This window comes from Embiotoca jacksoni, unplaced genomic scaffold (genome assembly GCF_022577435.1).
Source record: "Embiotoca jacksoni isolate LCO1_2020_lvr unplaced genomic scaffold, fEmbJac1.0.p SCAF_16, whole genome shotgun sequence".
NCBI classification, from domain to species: domain Eukaryota; kingdom Metazoa; phylum Chordata; class Actinopteri; family Embiotocidae; genus Embiotoca; species Embiotoca jacksoni.
The window spans coordinates 13,446,961-13,459,531 of NW_027185296.1; the positions used below are offsets into that span (position 1 = coordinate 13,446,961).

Consider the following 12,571-nt stretch of genomic DNA (forward strand, 5'->3'; position numbering starts at 1 on the left):
GCTCCCTTCAGAGCCACAGAAGACATTAAACCATTGTTTCCACAGGTTAAGTCGTAGGTCCCCTTCCTTGAACAGCCAATCAGATGAGCCGATGGACTTTTGTTCGCTCTCATTAGTTCTGCTTTGTAAGGAACATTTAAGTGGGTTTCACTGGAGCATCTTACACCACACACCTACAGTTTGGTGTTCTCAACTAAAAATATCAAGATCCAGCCCGTTACTACCTCCTTTCTAGATGAAAACTACTAAAGAAATTAAAAAATCCTTCAAATTCAGATATTGTGAAAATATAATAAAGTCCTATTATTTTTCACAATAAAACCCTGAAATCTGCCATGACCTCCTGATTTCATGCTGAAGTGGTGCTTCTAACTGTCAGACAACTGCGGAGGAGAAAAGTCATGGCAGGTCTCGGTATTGTCCAGCCCCGCCCTCTGGAAGTTGCTGATGTCCCCTTTATCAGACCCCCGAGGGCCACACAGCTTCCAGGGCTCCCCTCTCACCACCTATCTCACACTCTGTGTTCCTGTCAACTTCAGAGAGGCTTGGTTTATCATCCAGATCATCAGCATCTGCATAGTAACCATCCCTCTCGCCACTGTTTTGCTGCATATGACCTGATATGCCCAAATGGCCCCAGTTACCTACACTAATGAGGTACAAATTAAATAAAAATAATACTAATGTTCTACCAGGCTGAGGGTGATTTTCAAACTACAACAAGCTGTTTTATGATTTTATCTCAACAAGCTGTAGAGGGTGAAGATTAGGTTTAAGTATGTGATCCAGAAGTTTCCAACCTTTAATGACAACTGTCGTTCACTCAGCTCAAAGTTAATTCTGTGAATAAATAATATCTAACAAAAAAGAATCTTACCAGCTATCAGCATGCCAGTATCCGTATTTATGCTGCATTCAAATGGAAGTCATGAGCTCGTGGTTACAACATGGAAGGTCATGTGCACCGTATGCTCGGCGTTCAAGTGGTTAAATCGTAAAAACGCCGTTGTTAGGGAACGGCAACATGGACGGCATCTGGACGCTACACAGTCTAAAAGTTTAACATGCTAACAGGGAGATAACGTAATGGAGGAAATACAAAGGCACAGAGGGAAAAGATGATACTACTGGGAAGATCAACATTTTCCTCAGACGTAGGCTATATCTAAATTTTTAAGACTAAAATTACAATATATTAGCTTAACATCCAACAAAACATGAACTTCCACAACCTCTGACATTTCTGTAAATATCAATAAACACATCACAACTCGTGAACTCGGGGCTTACAGTGCCTTAAACTTCAATACCAGCGAGTGCCACTAGAGGTCGGCTCCAAAAAGCCTCCGGCTCCATAGACTCCCATTCAACTTCTCTCATCAAATCCAAAGTGAATAAAATGTGTCCATCAGTTATCTCGGTGTTGTTAGCTAAAGTCACTCCTTCTTAATAGTTTTCTGGAGGTCCATCTGAAAATAATCCCTCATTCATTAGAAAAGAAGATTCAAGAAGACCTGTTTTTGGGGGCGTGTCTGTTTGATTGACAAGCCTGTGGTGCAGTCAGGTTACAGCTATCGGTGGGCAGGACGTAGTATCGTCAGGTTTCCAATCAGATCGGTCGGATCCACCGTAGTTGTCCGAATCTTAAACTAAACTTTTAAGTGTGCTATTATTGTTTAATTTGTATTGTTAAAGGTCATCTGGCAAAATCTAATATTATCAGACATGACTTAATTTTTTATGTCATTAAACAATGTGCATGTAAAACACAGTCCAAAATCATCAGTTTATGATAATTATTATACATGTTCAGTAATGTGCTGTAATATCTAATCTTATATCTAAATGTGAGGCAAAGACAAACCAGTTTTAAAGTATTTAGAAGACTTTTCTCTGACTGCCATGGTTTGAACTAAAGTTGGACCTACATGTAGAAACAGGATAAATCTGGAATCATGCTTTCATTGTCATAACTTGTATTAAAACTCTTGCATGTGTAATCTATAGAAATTAGTAGCAGCAGAAATTGCTGTTATAATATTGGTGTAAAAATATTTCAATAAGATATTTTCCGCTGTTTCTTCATCCCTAAATAGCGCACTGGGAAAACGCTGGTGAAAGATGACCCACATAATGTGACAACTGTTATAAAAACACTTCAGTAGTTCACTAATATAGAATGCTAATTCTGGAGCTTCGTTCCACTGAGACAGCAACATCACAGTGTACTCCAGGACACCAGCGCAGCTTCCTTTAACTCATCAGAGGGAGAAGAGGCAGCTCGTATCTGCCTCGTTGTCAAAGAGTACAGATGAGGCCAGTTGTTAGTAAATTAGAGGTCAAGTGCCTGATCGTCAGGTGCTTTCAGGGAACAAAGCAGAAGGGGTTTCAAGTTCCCACAGGATTCCAGCTATGTGGAGCACATAGCAGGTGTATAATGCAAATTAGCGCCATGTTGCAGTAAATAACCAGATTCACAAATTACAGACTGCAGGTCAGAGCAGAGGTGTAGCACTTACTGAAATCATTTTGTGCTTGTGGAGAAAATATATAAAATTTCTACTGAAAAAAGGGGTTTTCCCACCAAAACATTTTTCACAGTTGTCATTGTTGATGGAATTATTTTTGGTTGCAAATAATCATTAAATTTATTTCTCACACTTATTTTGCTTCTATATTTCTGGATATGTGTCTGTAAACAGGGTGAGACTAGCAGCCCCTCTTATCTCTGCTGTTTTTCCTCCTTGCTCTCCTTCTTGTCTTCTCTGTTTCACTTTGTCTTATCGCTATACTAATGGTTATTTCTAATCTTATTTGCATTCAAATTACCTCACAGGTGGTACACCAATCAGAGGTAAGAATGCTGGGTGCAGAAAAACATCCACTCATTATCCTCTCCTCCTCACTGCCTCGTCTCCTCCATCGCCTTCCCCCTCCTCATCCCATCCACCTCGGTGTGACCCCATTTCCAGCCCTCCGTCCTTGTTGCCTGCTCTGACACTTTCTCTGCCTTCAACACATACAATAACCTTTCAGAGGTGTCAAAGGTCTGGGAAGACATGAAAGCAAGAGGCAGGTAGAGAGATAGTTCTCAAATACAATCACTGATAATAGTTTCCTTCAACCAACTGATGTTAGAGCTGATTTAAAGACTGTAGAGGGCTAAAGGCAAAACCAGGACACCAGAGGACATGCGTTTTTGGCTAGCCACTAATTTTGGTTGTGTTCACACGAACATGTTTGGTGCATTTTAAGTCTTCAGCATTCAGCCATCTGACTTAGAGAAGTGGTTTAGGATTCACTCACAGACTGGATATAAAAGAGTTTGTAGATTCTGGATCTGAAAAATGTTTCCGATGCAGAAGTGTCTTCAGCTGCAATACCAGCGAGTGCCACTAGAGGTCGGCTCCAAAAAGCCTCCGGCTCCATAGACTCCCATTCAACTTCTCTCATCAAATCCAAAGTGAATAAAATGTGTCCATCAGTTATCTCGGTGTTGTTAGCTAAAGTCACTCCTTCTTATTAGTTTTCTGGAGGTCCATCTGAAAATAATCCCTCATTCATTAGAAAAGAAGATTCAAGAAGACCTGTTTTTGGGGGCGTGTCTGTTTGATTGACAGGCCTGTGGTGCAGTCAGGTTACAGCTATCGGTGGGCGGGACGTAGTATCGTCAGGTTTCCAATCAGATCAGTCAGATCCACTGCTGGCTCCTCCCCCAGCTCGTCCAAATATGGTCACTTCCTGCTCCAAACCGCTCTGAACTAGCAAAGATGGTGACGGACAAAATCTGAACTGGAGGATTCATAATGTTCACAAACCAACGATGACATCACTGGTGGATGATGACGTCACTGATGGATGATGACATCACTGATGGTTGATGACATCACTGATGGTTGATGACATCACTGATGGGTTCACCAAAAGTGAAATTGTGTCTTTTTGATTGAATCAGGTTTAAACGTCACTTACCACACACATTCAAGATCAATACAGGCCTACCAATGGTGCCTTACGACAAACCTTGAAAGGAAGAGATCACCTTCACCTTAAGTGGGGAGGGATGAGAACATTGTTAAAAAACATTTTTCACGTGGCTAATTGTTCTATCTGGTTCTATTTTATGATTTTGATTTTTAATGCAATAGTTTTATTTTTTGTCCTTTTGATCTGTGAAACATATTATAATACACACGGTTGTCTCAGGGTATCAGAATGAAAGAAAAGATATAACACTGGTGTACAGAGACGTCATTGCTCTATGTGAACAGAGGAAGTGGACCTGGTCCTACTTTTTCAGCCGCTCTCAGCCAGTTGTTTGGTCCTGACTTTGACACCAGCCTCATCAAACTGAACCAAATGGGACAAACTGCACCAAACTCCCTAAAACAACGTTTTGTGTGAATGCAGCCATAAACTTCCAAAAGTAACATGGAGGTCCAAAAATGGCAACAGTCTGTTAGAAACGTCAGTCAATGGAAAAATGCACGAAACAGATTTTGGCAGGCGTAAATGTCCTACATACATGAGGGAGGATGAAAAAGTTCAGAGACTGCTCCTGTTGCGGGCGAACAATGCGGACTGAGCAGGGGGAAGGTACCGATTACAGATTTCGTCACTTGATCAAAATCAACACCTGAGTTGCATTTTTGTGAGCGCTGGTCCAGGACCATCTGCAATGTTTCACGTACCTGAAATTGGAGCAGAGAGTGCACCTCAAAGTTTTAGACAAATTATCGGGGAACCGAAAGAAGCAGCAGGGAGATCAATGAGATGAGTGAGCGACGATTATGTTGAGGTGAGAAACCTTTTCGATCAACTGTGAGCAGTGTGTTGCCATGTTGGAGAACTCCGTTGCCATGGCGCCACAGTTTAGGTCATTTGCAGTGAACGCCTCAGAAGGTCCCAGGAGAACTTGTGTTGACAGTCTGACTCTGGGGGACAAATTCACGGTGACACAACCCCACCAACGTCAAAGAAAATCCACCTGGATGCTCCTGAGCTGACGCGCCTCTTTCGGTTTGGAGAGTGAAGCTCCGCCCTCTTAGAAACGTGAATGTAAGTCAAAACACCTCTCCAGGCTCAGTGCTTCATTGCCGTTGACCTTCCGAAGCATTTTAAGGGTCTCTGTGACCAATTTCTAGAGTTTGAAACACAAATTGAATATGCGCCCTCTGTTCACGATGTACCAGACCAGCATTCACTAAAACATTTGTAGCTCAGGTGCTGATGAAGCAACTAAACTTGTGTCACTTCCTGTTCAGGGTTATACCTTCCTCCTGCTCTGTGGACGTCACGGTGCTGCGCAGCATTCGGGATCAGTCCGTGAACTTCTTGATCCACTCTCGTATACATGACGGAACATGTAGAATTGCATTCCTCTCTGTTTTAAACATGTAACTTTAGCACCCTGTTTAATTTCATGCCTTAGCATATATGATAACTTCCCATGTGTATAATTAGTAACGTACAAGCTGCAGAGTGCGAAGGTTTGAAGGCAGAGAAAGGAAACACATGCTCCATTGTTGAAGGATCAAAGTCTGAAGAGCAGCGGAGGTCCGATGTTTAGGGCTTCATACTCTTCATTTGTAAGAGGTGATACCGACCAGCACCACCAGAAAATACAGGATACAATCATCACTACATGTAGAAGGACAGGAAGATGTTGAGCTGCACCTGTCAGTCAACAGTCAGAGGATTGGTCTACAGTATCCTGGACACATGATCAGCTGGGGAAGATTCACAGATTCAACATTTAGATCTGTGATAAGTAGGAGAAATGCTCCGTGTGTGTTGAGTGTGTGTGTGTGTGTGTTGAGTGTGTGTGTGTGTGTGTGTGTTGAGTGTGTGTGTGTGTGTGTGTGTGTGTGTGTGTGTGTGTGTGTGTGTGTGTGTGTGTGTGTGTGTGTGTGAGAGAGAGAGAGAGGGCTAGTAAGACAGAGAAAGTTTTAGGACATACGTCTCAGACAGGATGTCCCTCCTGACTGCATCCCAGATGAAGGTTGGTCCTCCTCCGCTGCAGGACACACTGTCTGCACCAGTTGCATCACGGATGTGGTGACACACACACACATTATTTCAACTAGTGATTTTTCTGTTTCTTAAACTAGCTCCTAACATCGAGTTACAAACCCATCCCATGCTGCATTTCAGGATTGCGTTCTGAAATATGTACATTTTTAACATTTTATTTCTCATATTTTTGATTGTCCACTGCGATACTGCATGATGTGTGTGCCATTCACAGTCGGTGTATAATATTGCATAAATACTATGATAATGGGACCCTTCCAATCACAGCTGATTATAACGTGTTTGAATGAATGTATGTAAATCATGGAGTCAGGTAAATATTGTGTGTTCTTAGAGCAGTGATCAGGTGGGTTTGGGGAGAAAGGTTCTTTCCCAGCGGTCTCCAACCTGTAGCTCACCACCCGTTTCTGAGTAGATCAACAAGTTTGAACGACGTGCAGTGTTTCCTCCAGAGCCCAGGTATATCTGGGGAATCATGTCAGCATTTTTATTGATTTACTCTCTGACCTGTCTGAGAAAACGACACTATCAACGTGATGGATTGACGATCTCCCCTCCGCCCTCCACCTGTGTCGCTCCGCACAGCGTCAGTGCAGCAGAGGTGGAGCTCCGCCCACAGTGAGACACAGAGATCAGAGGACAGAAACACAGCAGAGGTGGAGCTCCACCCACAGTGAGACACAGAGATCAGAGGACAGAAACACAGCAGAGGTGGAGCTCCGCCCACAGTGAGACACACAGAGATCAGAGGACAGAAACACAGCAGAGGTGGAGCTCCGCCCACAGTGAGACACAAAGAGATCAGAGGACAGAAACACAGCAGAGGTGGAGCTCCGCCCACAGTGAGACACACAGAGATCAGAGGACAGAAACACAGCAGAGGTGGAGCTCCGCCCACAGTGAGACACACAGAGATCAGAGGACAGAAACACAGCAGAGGTGGAGCTCCGCCACACAGTGAGACACAGAGATCAGAGGACAGAAACACAGCAGAGGTGGAGCTCCGCCCACAGTGAGACACACAGAGATCAGAGGACAGAAACACAGCAGAGGTGGAGCTCCGCCCACAGTGAGACACAAAGAGATCAGAGGACAGAAACACAGCAGAGGTGGAGCTCCGCCCACAGTGAGACACACAGAGATCAGAGGACAGAAACACAGCAGAGGTGGAGCTCCGCCCACAGTGAGACACACAGAGATCAGAGGACAGAAACACAGCAGAGACTCTCACGCTGAGCTGGAAACGAACGATGCTCATAAATTAGCTGAATGATTGGATACAGTGTTCACCTCCAAATAATACAAATAACTTTAGCTCTGAATTCTCTTTTTTATTGACATTAGACAAAAAAAGAAGACAGAATCAGATGTGGATATATTTAGGCTTCATGTGTCTGACTAGTGTCCCATCAGATCACTCTGCCATATCTATACAGTGTGTGTGTGTGTGTGTGTGTGTGTGTGTGTGTGTGTGTGTGTGTGTGTGTGTGTGTGTGTGTGTGTGTGTGTGTGTGGTGCAGACTTGAACTGTGACATTCTGGCCTCCCTCCCCAGGAGCGCTTCAGATTGAGAGCAGCGAGGAGTCGGACCAGGGCAAGTACGAATGCGTGGCAGTCAACGGCGCCGGGACTCGCTACTCAGCTCCGGCTAACCTTTATGTTCGAGGTAAGAACCCTCCCCCCGATGGCCCTCTCATGCTGCCGTTCAGGTTACCGGCTCTGACACAAAGGTCCCGAACCTCCCGAATGCTAAAAGGAAAACTGAGTCCCTGGATCGGAGTGCAGTCAGAGTCCAACCTGTTGCTGCCTCTGCTCTGTTTATCTGCCTCTCGTCTCTGTCTGCAGGCTGCTGATTTCTTCTGTGTATTTTGTCTACTGCCCTGTTGTTAGTTTGCTTGACCTGTGGAAGGAGTGTGTGTGTGTGTGTGTGTGTGTGTGTGTGTGTGTGTGTGTGTGTGTGTGTGTGTGTGTGTGTGTGTGTGTGTGTGTGTGTGTGTGTGTGTGTGGTTGAGGTTGACTCATCAGGTGTGAAAGATGTTGGCTGTGGTTCTGCGTCTTTGTTTGGGGGTGGGGAAGGTTTTGGTGTGCCACAGAGAGAACCTGACACGTCCTGGTTTTGTGTCCCGTGGCTTCAGTCGGCTGGATGTTCACCAACAACAGACAGCGGGGTGAAAGCAAACCTTAAAGCTTCTCATAAGTCATCAAAAAAACTCAATTAGCCTCGACCAGCAACAGTTTCTCAAAGGCAATTTTCAAAGTGATTAATTTCTCCTTTAGTTTCTCGTTAACCGTCCGTTTCCATTGATGATGCTCTTTGATGCAGTTTGCCTTCAAAAAAGTATGTGACAGCTTCTGAAAACCAAATATAGACATCACACAGTTTTCAGTTCTGTTTTATTAGATCTCCACAAGGTTGAACATATCTGCTCATTTATCTGGAATACTGGCCCACTATGTCCTCATGAACCCTAAAGTATGTCAAATGTCCCACCAGGCAGAGAGGTGTTTGGATTCTTTCAAGTATAATATAGTACAATATACACAAGCCATGTGTGCAATTACTGATCATTGGTTCTAATCGTTCCCTCTGTTCATACCAGTCAGGAGGTGACACATCGGTTAACCGTTAACCTGTCAACAAGCCTACATGTGATTGGAATCAGCTGGTGATGATGGGCCCAAGGTTCAAGACTGGTTGATTAGCTTTACAGACGCACAGCACACAACCACAGTCTGGATTTGACAGGTCCTGGTTTAATAGCACCATCTCTCCTGACCGAGAGCTGAACGATAGTCTGTGTTCAGACTGCAGGCAAATCGGATTTTTTTTCTTTCCAAATCTGATCTTTAGGACCGACTGTCCATTCTGTTATTTGCAAGTGAGCACATCGGATTTGATGCGTCCAGACATCACCAACCTATCTGCATGAGTTGCTGTGGTAACGTGGTACACGCAGCTACGCTGGTGACTTGGCTTCCTAACAGCTAACGGCGCGGAAATCTCATCAGACAGTTTATTTGGGCTTCTGTCCGTGGACTGTTGTTGTCATCCATAGCAACAAAATCTACACTTTGTGATCGCTCTGCTAGCGGTAGCACGGATTCCACTGACTCTGTCTCTGAAAATGAATCCGATCGGAGCCGGCAGAGCATCCAGACTGAGTCACATCTGTAGAAATCAGAATCGTATTTCAAACCACCTCCGAATGTGGTTCGGACAGGGATTGGAAAAATCCCATTTCATCTGTTATTTGCGGACAAAAATCTGATTTGGGCTGGCAGTCTGAACAAAGCCATACACATATAAACAAAACAGCCTCAAACTGGCATGATTTTCTTTTTTCAGTAGTTTATCTGTTTGTTTAAACAATTATCAAGATGGTCCTGGTTGAAAAAAACTATTGAAACATTCGAAGAATACTATAAGCTAAAGACTTCCCCAATGACACTACAAAGAACACAGATGGCACCATAAGGAACTTGATTTCTGTTCACTGGTGAGCTGTCCTCATGGTTTTCAGAGTGGACAGGGTAGGACAGACCTGCTGTAACTGCTGCACCTGCTGCACTCCACTATTTCCTTCACTGCTACACTGGAACTATTGAGATGTATTTCTTTGCTGCAGCTCTGCAGCACAGAGCTGCGTTTGAAAATGACTTGCTTGGTTTGTTTAACTCAAGACTCCTGAAGTGTCTTGTTAGCCTTATAAAGACATTTACACGCATAACAGTGTCGTCAGGCTATAAAGTTATTTACTTCACTGCCAGTAGAGACAGGAGGAATTATTACAGCGAGCAAAGACTGCATATCACATTTCTCTTTAGATAGAGTTGAAAAAAAAACAGAATTTTATGGATAAAGTCTGTCATCCAGGAGGGAAATGATGCCGAACCCTCAGGACACATTCTCATATGTTTTGTCATGTGTGTGTTAGTTTTAGTTTTATAGTGTGTGTGTGTGTGTGTGTGTGTGTGTGTGTGTGTGTGTGTGTGTGTGTGTGTGTGTGTGTGTGTGTGTGTGTGTGTGTGTGTGTGTGTGTGTGTGTGTGTGTGTGTGTGCAAGAGAGAGAGAGAACAGCAGAGCACCATACTGTGATCAAAACTGCCTTTGAAAGCTGAAAAATAAAACTCTCCAAGAATCTCTTGAGACAAAAGAATTTGCGTTTTGAATACATTTAGTTTTTTTTACTTCCGGCTGATTTGTGGATGAAAACTATCGCTGTTATCAAAGATAAAAATGGTATATATTAGATTATGTTTTTGCACGAATCATCCTCCACTAAACCACAGCAAACAGAACCACAGCCAACAAAATCCAAATGTGAAACACATAAATTGTTGTTTCTGCTTCTCTTTTTAAGGTTGCTATCTGTTACTCTGACCTTTGACCTTTCCAGGTGTGCTGGTTGTGTTTCCATTGTCATCTCACTGTGTGGCTTTTAAACAATCACTGCAACATGTTGCAAACATGTCGTCGGTGTGTCTTCCTCTGTTTCGGTTTGTCTTTTCTTTCTGTTTGTGGTCATATACTCAGACTGCGTATGTTTGTGATCAGGTCTCTGTGTTTATCCTTCTGCTTTGATTTGTTGGCTCTTGTTGTGTTGGACCTGTGAGAGGATGTTTGTGAAGGTCGTTCATATTGAAGACAGAGATGCTTCTCTGGTCTATTTATCTGTTTAAAAGATACGAATGTTGATATCAAATGTAGTGACAGCGGATAGTTGGCTCTAGTGGTCCACAGTAAGACTTCATGACACTGATTCGATGGAAAAAAGCCGTCACATCAGGATGAACCTGCTGTCGGTCAGGACCGGCTTTACAAAGTTCAGATATCCGAGGTGAGTGTTTAATTAATCCTGTTAGGGAACACGTTTATGTGCTCATTGATTTCAGGGTGCCGTGCCCCCCATCCCTCCCCCCCGCCAGAATAAATGTGAGCAGTAACATGCTAAATGAAGTCGAGTTTTCAGCAAGCCTCAGCCTTCTTAATGCTGTCTTAATTCAAAGGCTCGGGGGGTTAAATGTTGCAGCAAAGGGGAGGGTGTGTGTGACTGTGTGTGTGACTGTGTGTGTGACCGTGTGTGTGTGTGTGTGTGTGTGTGTGTGTGTGTGTGTGTGTGTGTGTGTGTGTGTGTGGATGCCGACCAGAAACACGATGAAGCTGCTGTTTTCTGCTGTCTGAGTCCGACTGCTGATCTTCCTGTGTCTTCTTCTGCTTCTGAGAAACGTTCACGGCCTCCTGCTGTTGTGTCGGGGGCCAGTTTGCATTTCATTGTTACATACCACATACGAGGTTGGATGGATACGTTTGGAGTCTGCTGCTCATGCGTGTGCACGGAGCACAACACAGTCACGTGCAGGGAGCAGGAGGAAGGCATCACCCTCATCAGTTCCTGAGTTCCAAACATTTTAGGGAGCAGTTTCAAACTTGAAACTTGAGCAGAGAGCAAACATCCAAGTTTGTGAGAAATTATTGAGGAACCAAAATAAGTCCCAGAGTAGCAGGGATGAGGAGTGATGATTGTGTTGCGTTTTCATCGTGCTGAGGTCATTTACTGAATGTTCTCCCTCAGAACGTCCCAGTAGAACTCGGTGTTGACAGTCTGACCCTCCAGACCTGGTCGCGCACATGACCTGATGTGCCTTTTCAGTTTTGGACAGCGACGTTCTGCACAAAAACCTTTTCATTGCTCATTGTTTCATTTGCACAGCCCTCCTGAAGCATCGTAAGGGTCTCTGTTGACGATTTCCAGAGTTTGACACAAATTTTGAGGTGCGTCCTCTGGTCATGTCCACAGAGAAATCGCTGACGCATCCAGAACGCCGCTCACAAAAACATGTAACTCAGGAGCTGATGATGATTAAGCGATGGAATTTGTATCCGTTACTCATCAGGATTATACCCTCCTCCTGCTCCTGCTCCGTGACTCCATACAAAAGAAGCGGTCTCACAACCTATTGGCCTGCCCTCGTATTGTGTGATTTATCCACTGCATTGCACAGGCTGTTGTCTCCACTGATGTTGTTCACTCATTAATGGATAAGCAGATATTTGCCTGTTTTACTCTCTCTGTTTCTCCTTGTCTTCTTCCTCCCACTTCTTATTTTGCCCCTCTCGTGGTTTATGTTTTCTTTCTCACTTTATCTTGAATCCCTCCATCCTCATCGCACCCCGTCATCCAAAAAATACAACCCAAATCTCACCACTCAGATCAACGGGAAGGTTGGTTCTTTCACTCTTTACCCTCCTAATGCTCAGGCCTGGCAGACTGGAGCCGTGCCGCGCCAGCATCTCGCGAGGCGCCTCAGGCCCGTCCCGGCCTCTCTATCAGGACCCCATCCCCCCACAGTGCAAACCACCCCCCACTCCCACTCCCACTCCCATCAAGCTCCACCCTACCTGCCATACTGATTCTATACTAAATGAACATCACATATTGCTCTATGCAGCCTGTTTCTATGAAATTTTGTGAAATGAGCATGTCTTAGATTCCAAGAATATGTTCTTGGCACAAGAAAATTTGAAAATACATTTCCCT

General features: G+C 44.2%; 1 protein-coding gene across 5 annotated transcripts in view; it reads left to right on the forward strand.

Moving 5' to 3' along the window:
• Window positions 1–12,571, forward strand: part of ptprfa (protein tyrosine phosphatase receptor type Fa) — a 217,008-nt gene that overhangs the window by 103,239 nt on the left and 101,198 nt on the right. For 4 of the 5 annotated variants that reach the window (XM_069151002.1, XM_069151004.1, XM_069151005.1 and 1 more), the window contains exons 6-8: window positions 2,837–2,854; window positions 7,588–7,698; window positions 12,244–12,255. In XM_069151002.1, the coding sequence (XP_069007103.1) occupies window positions 2,837–2,854; window positions 7,588–7,698; window positions 12,244–12,255 (141 nt within the window). The remainder of the gene's footprint in view (window positions 1–2,836; window positions 2,855–7,587; window positions 7,699–12,243; window positions 12,256–12,571) is intronic. The other variant, XM_069151007.1, reaches the window with a different exon arrangement.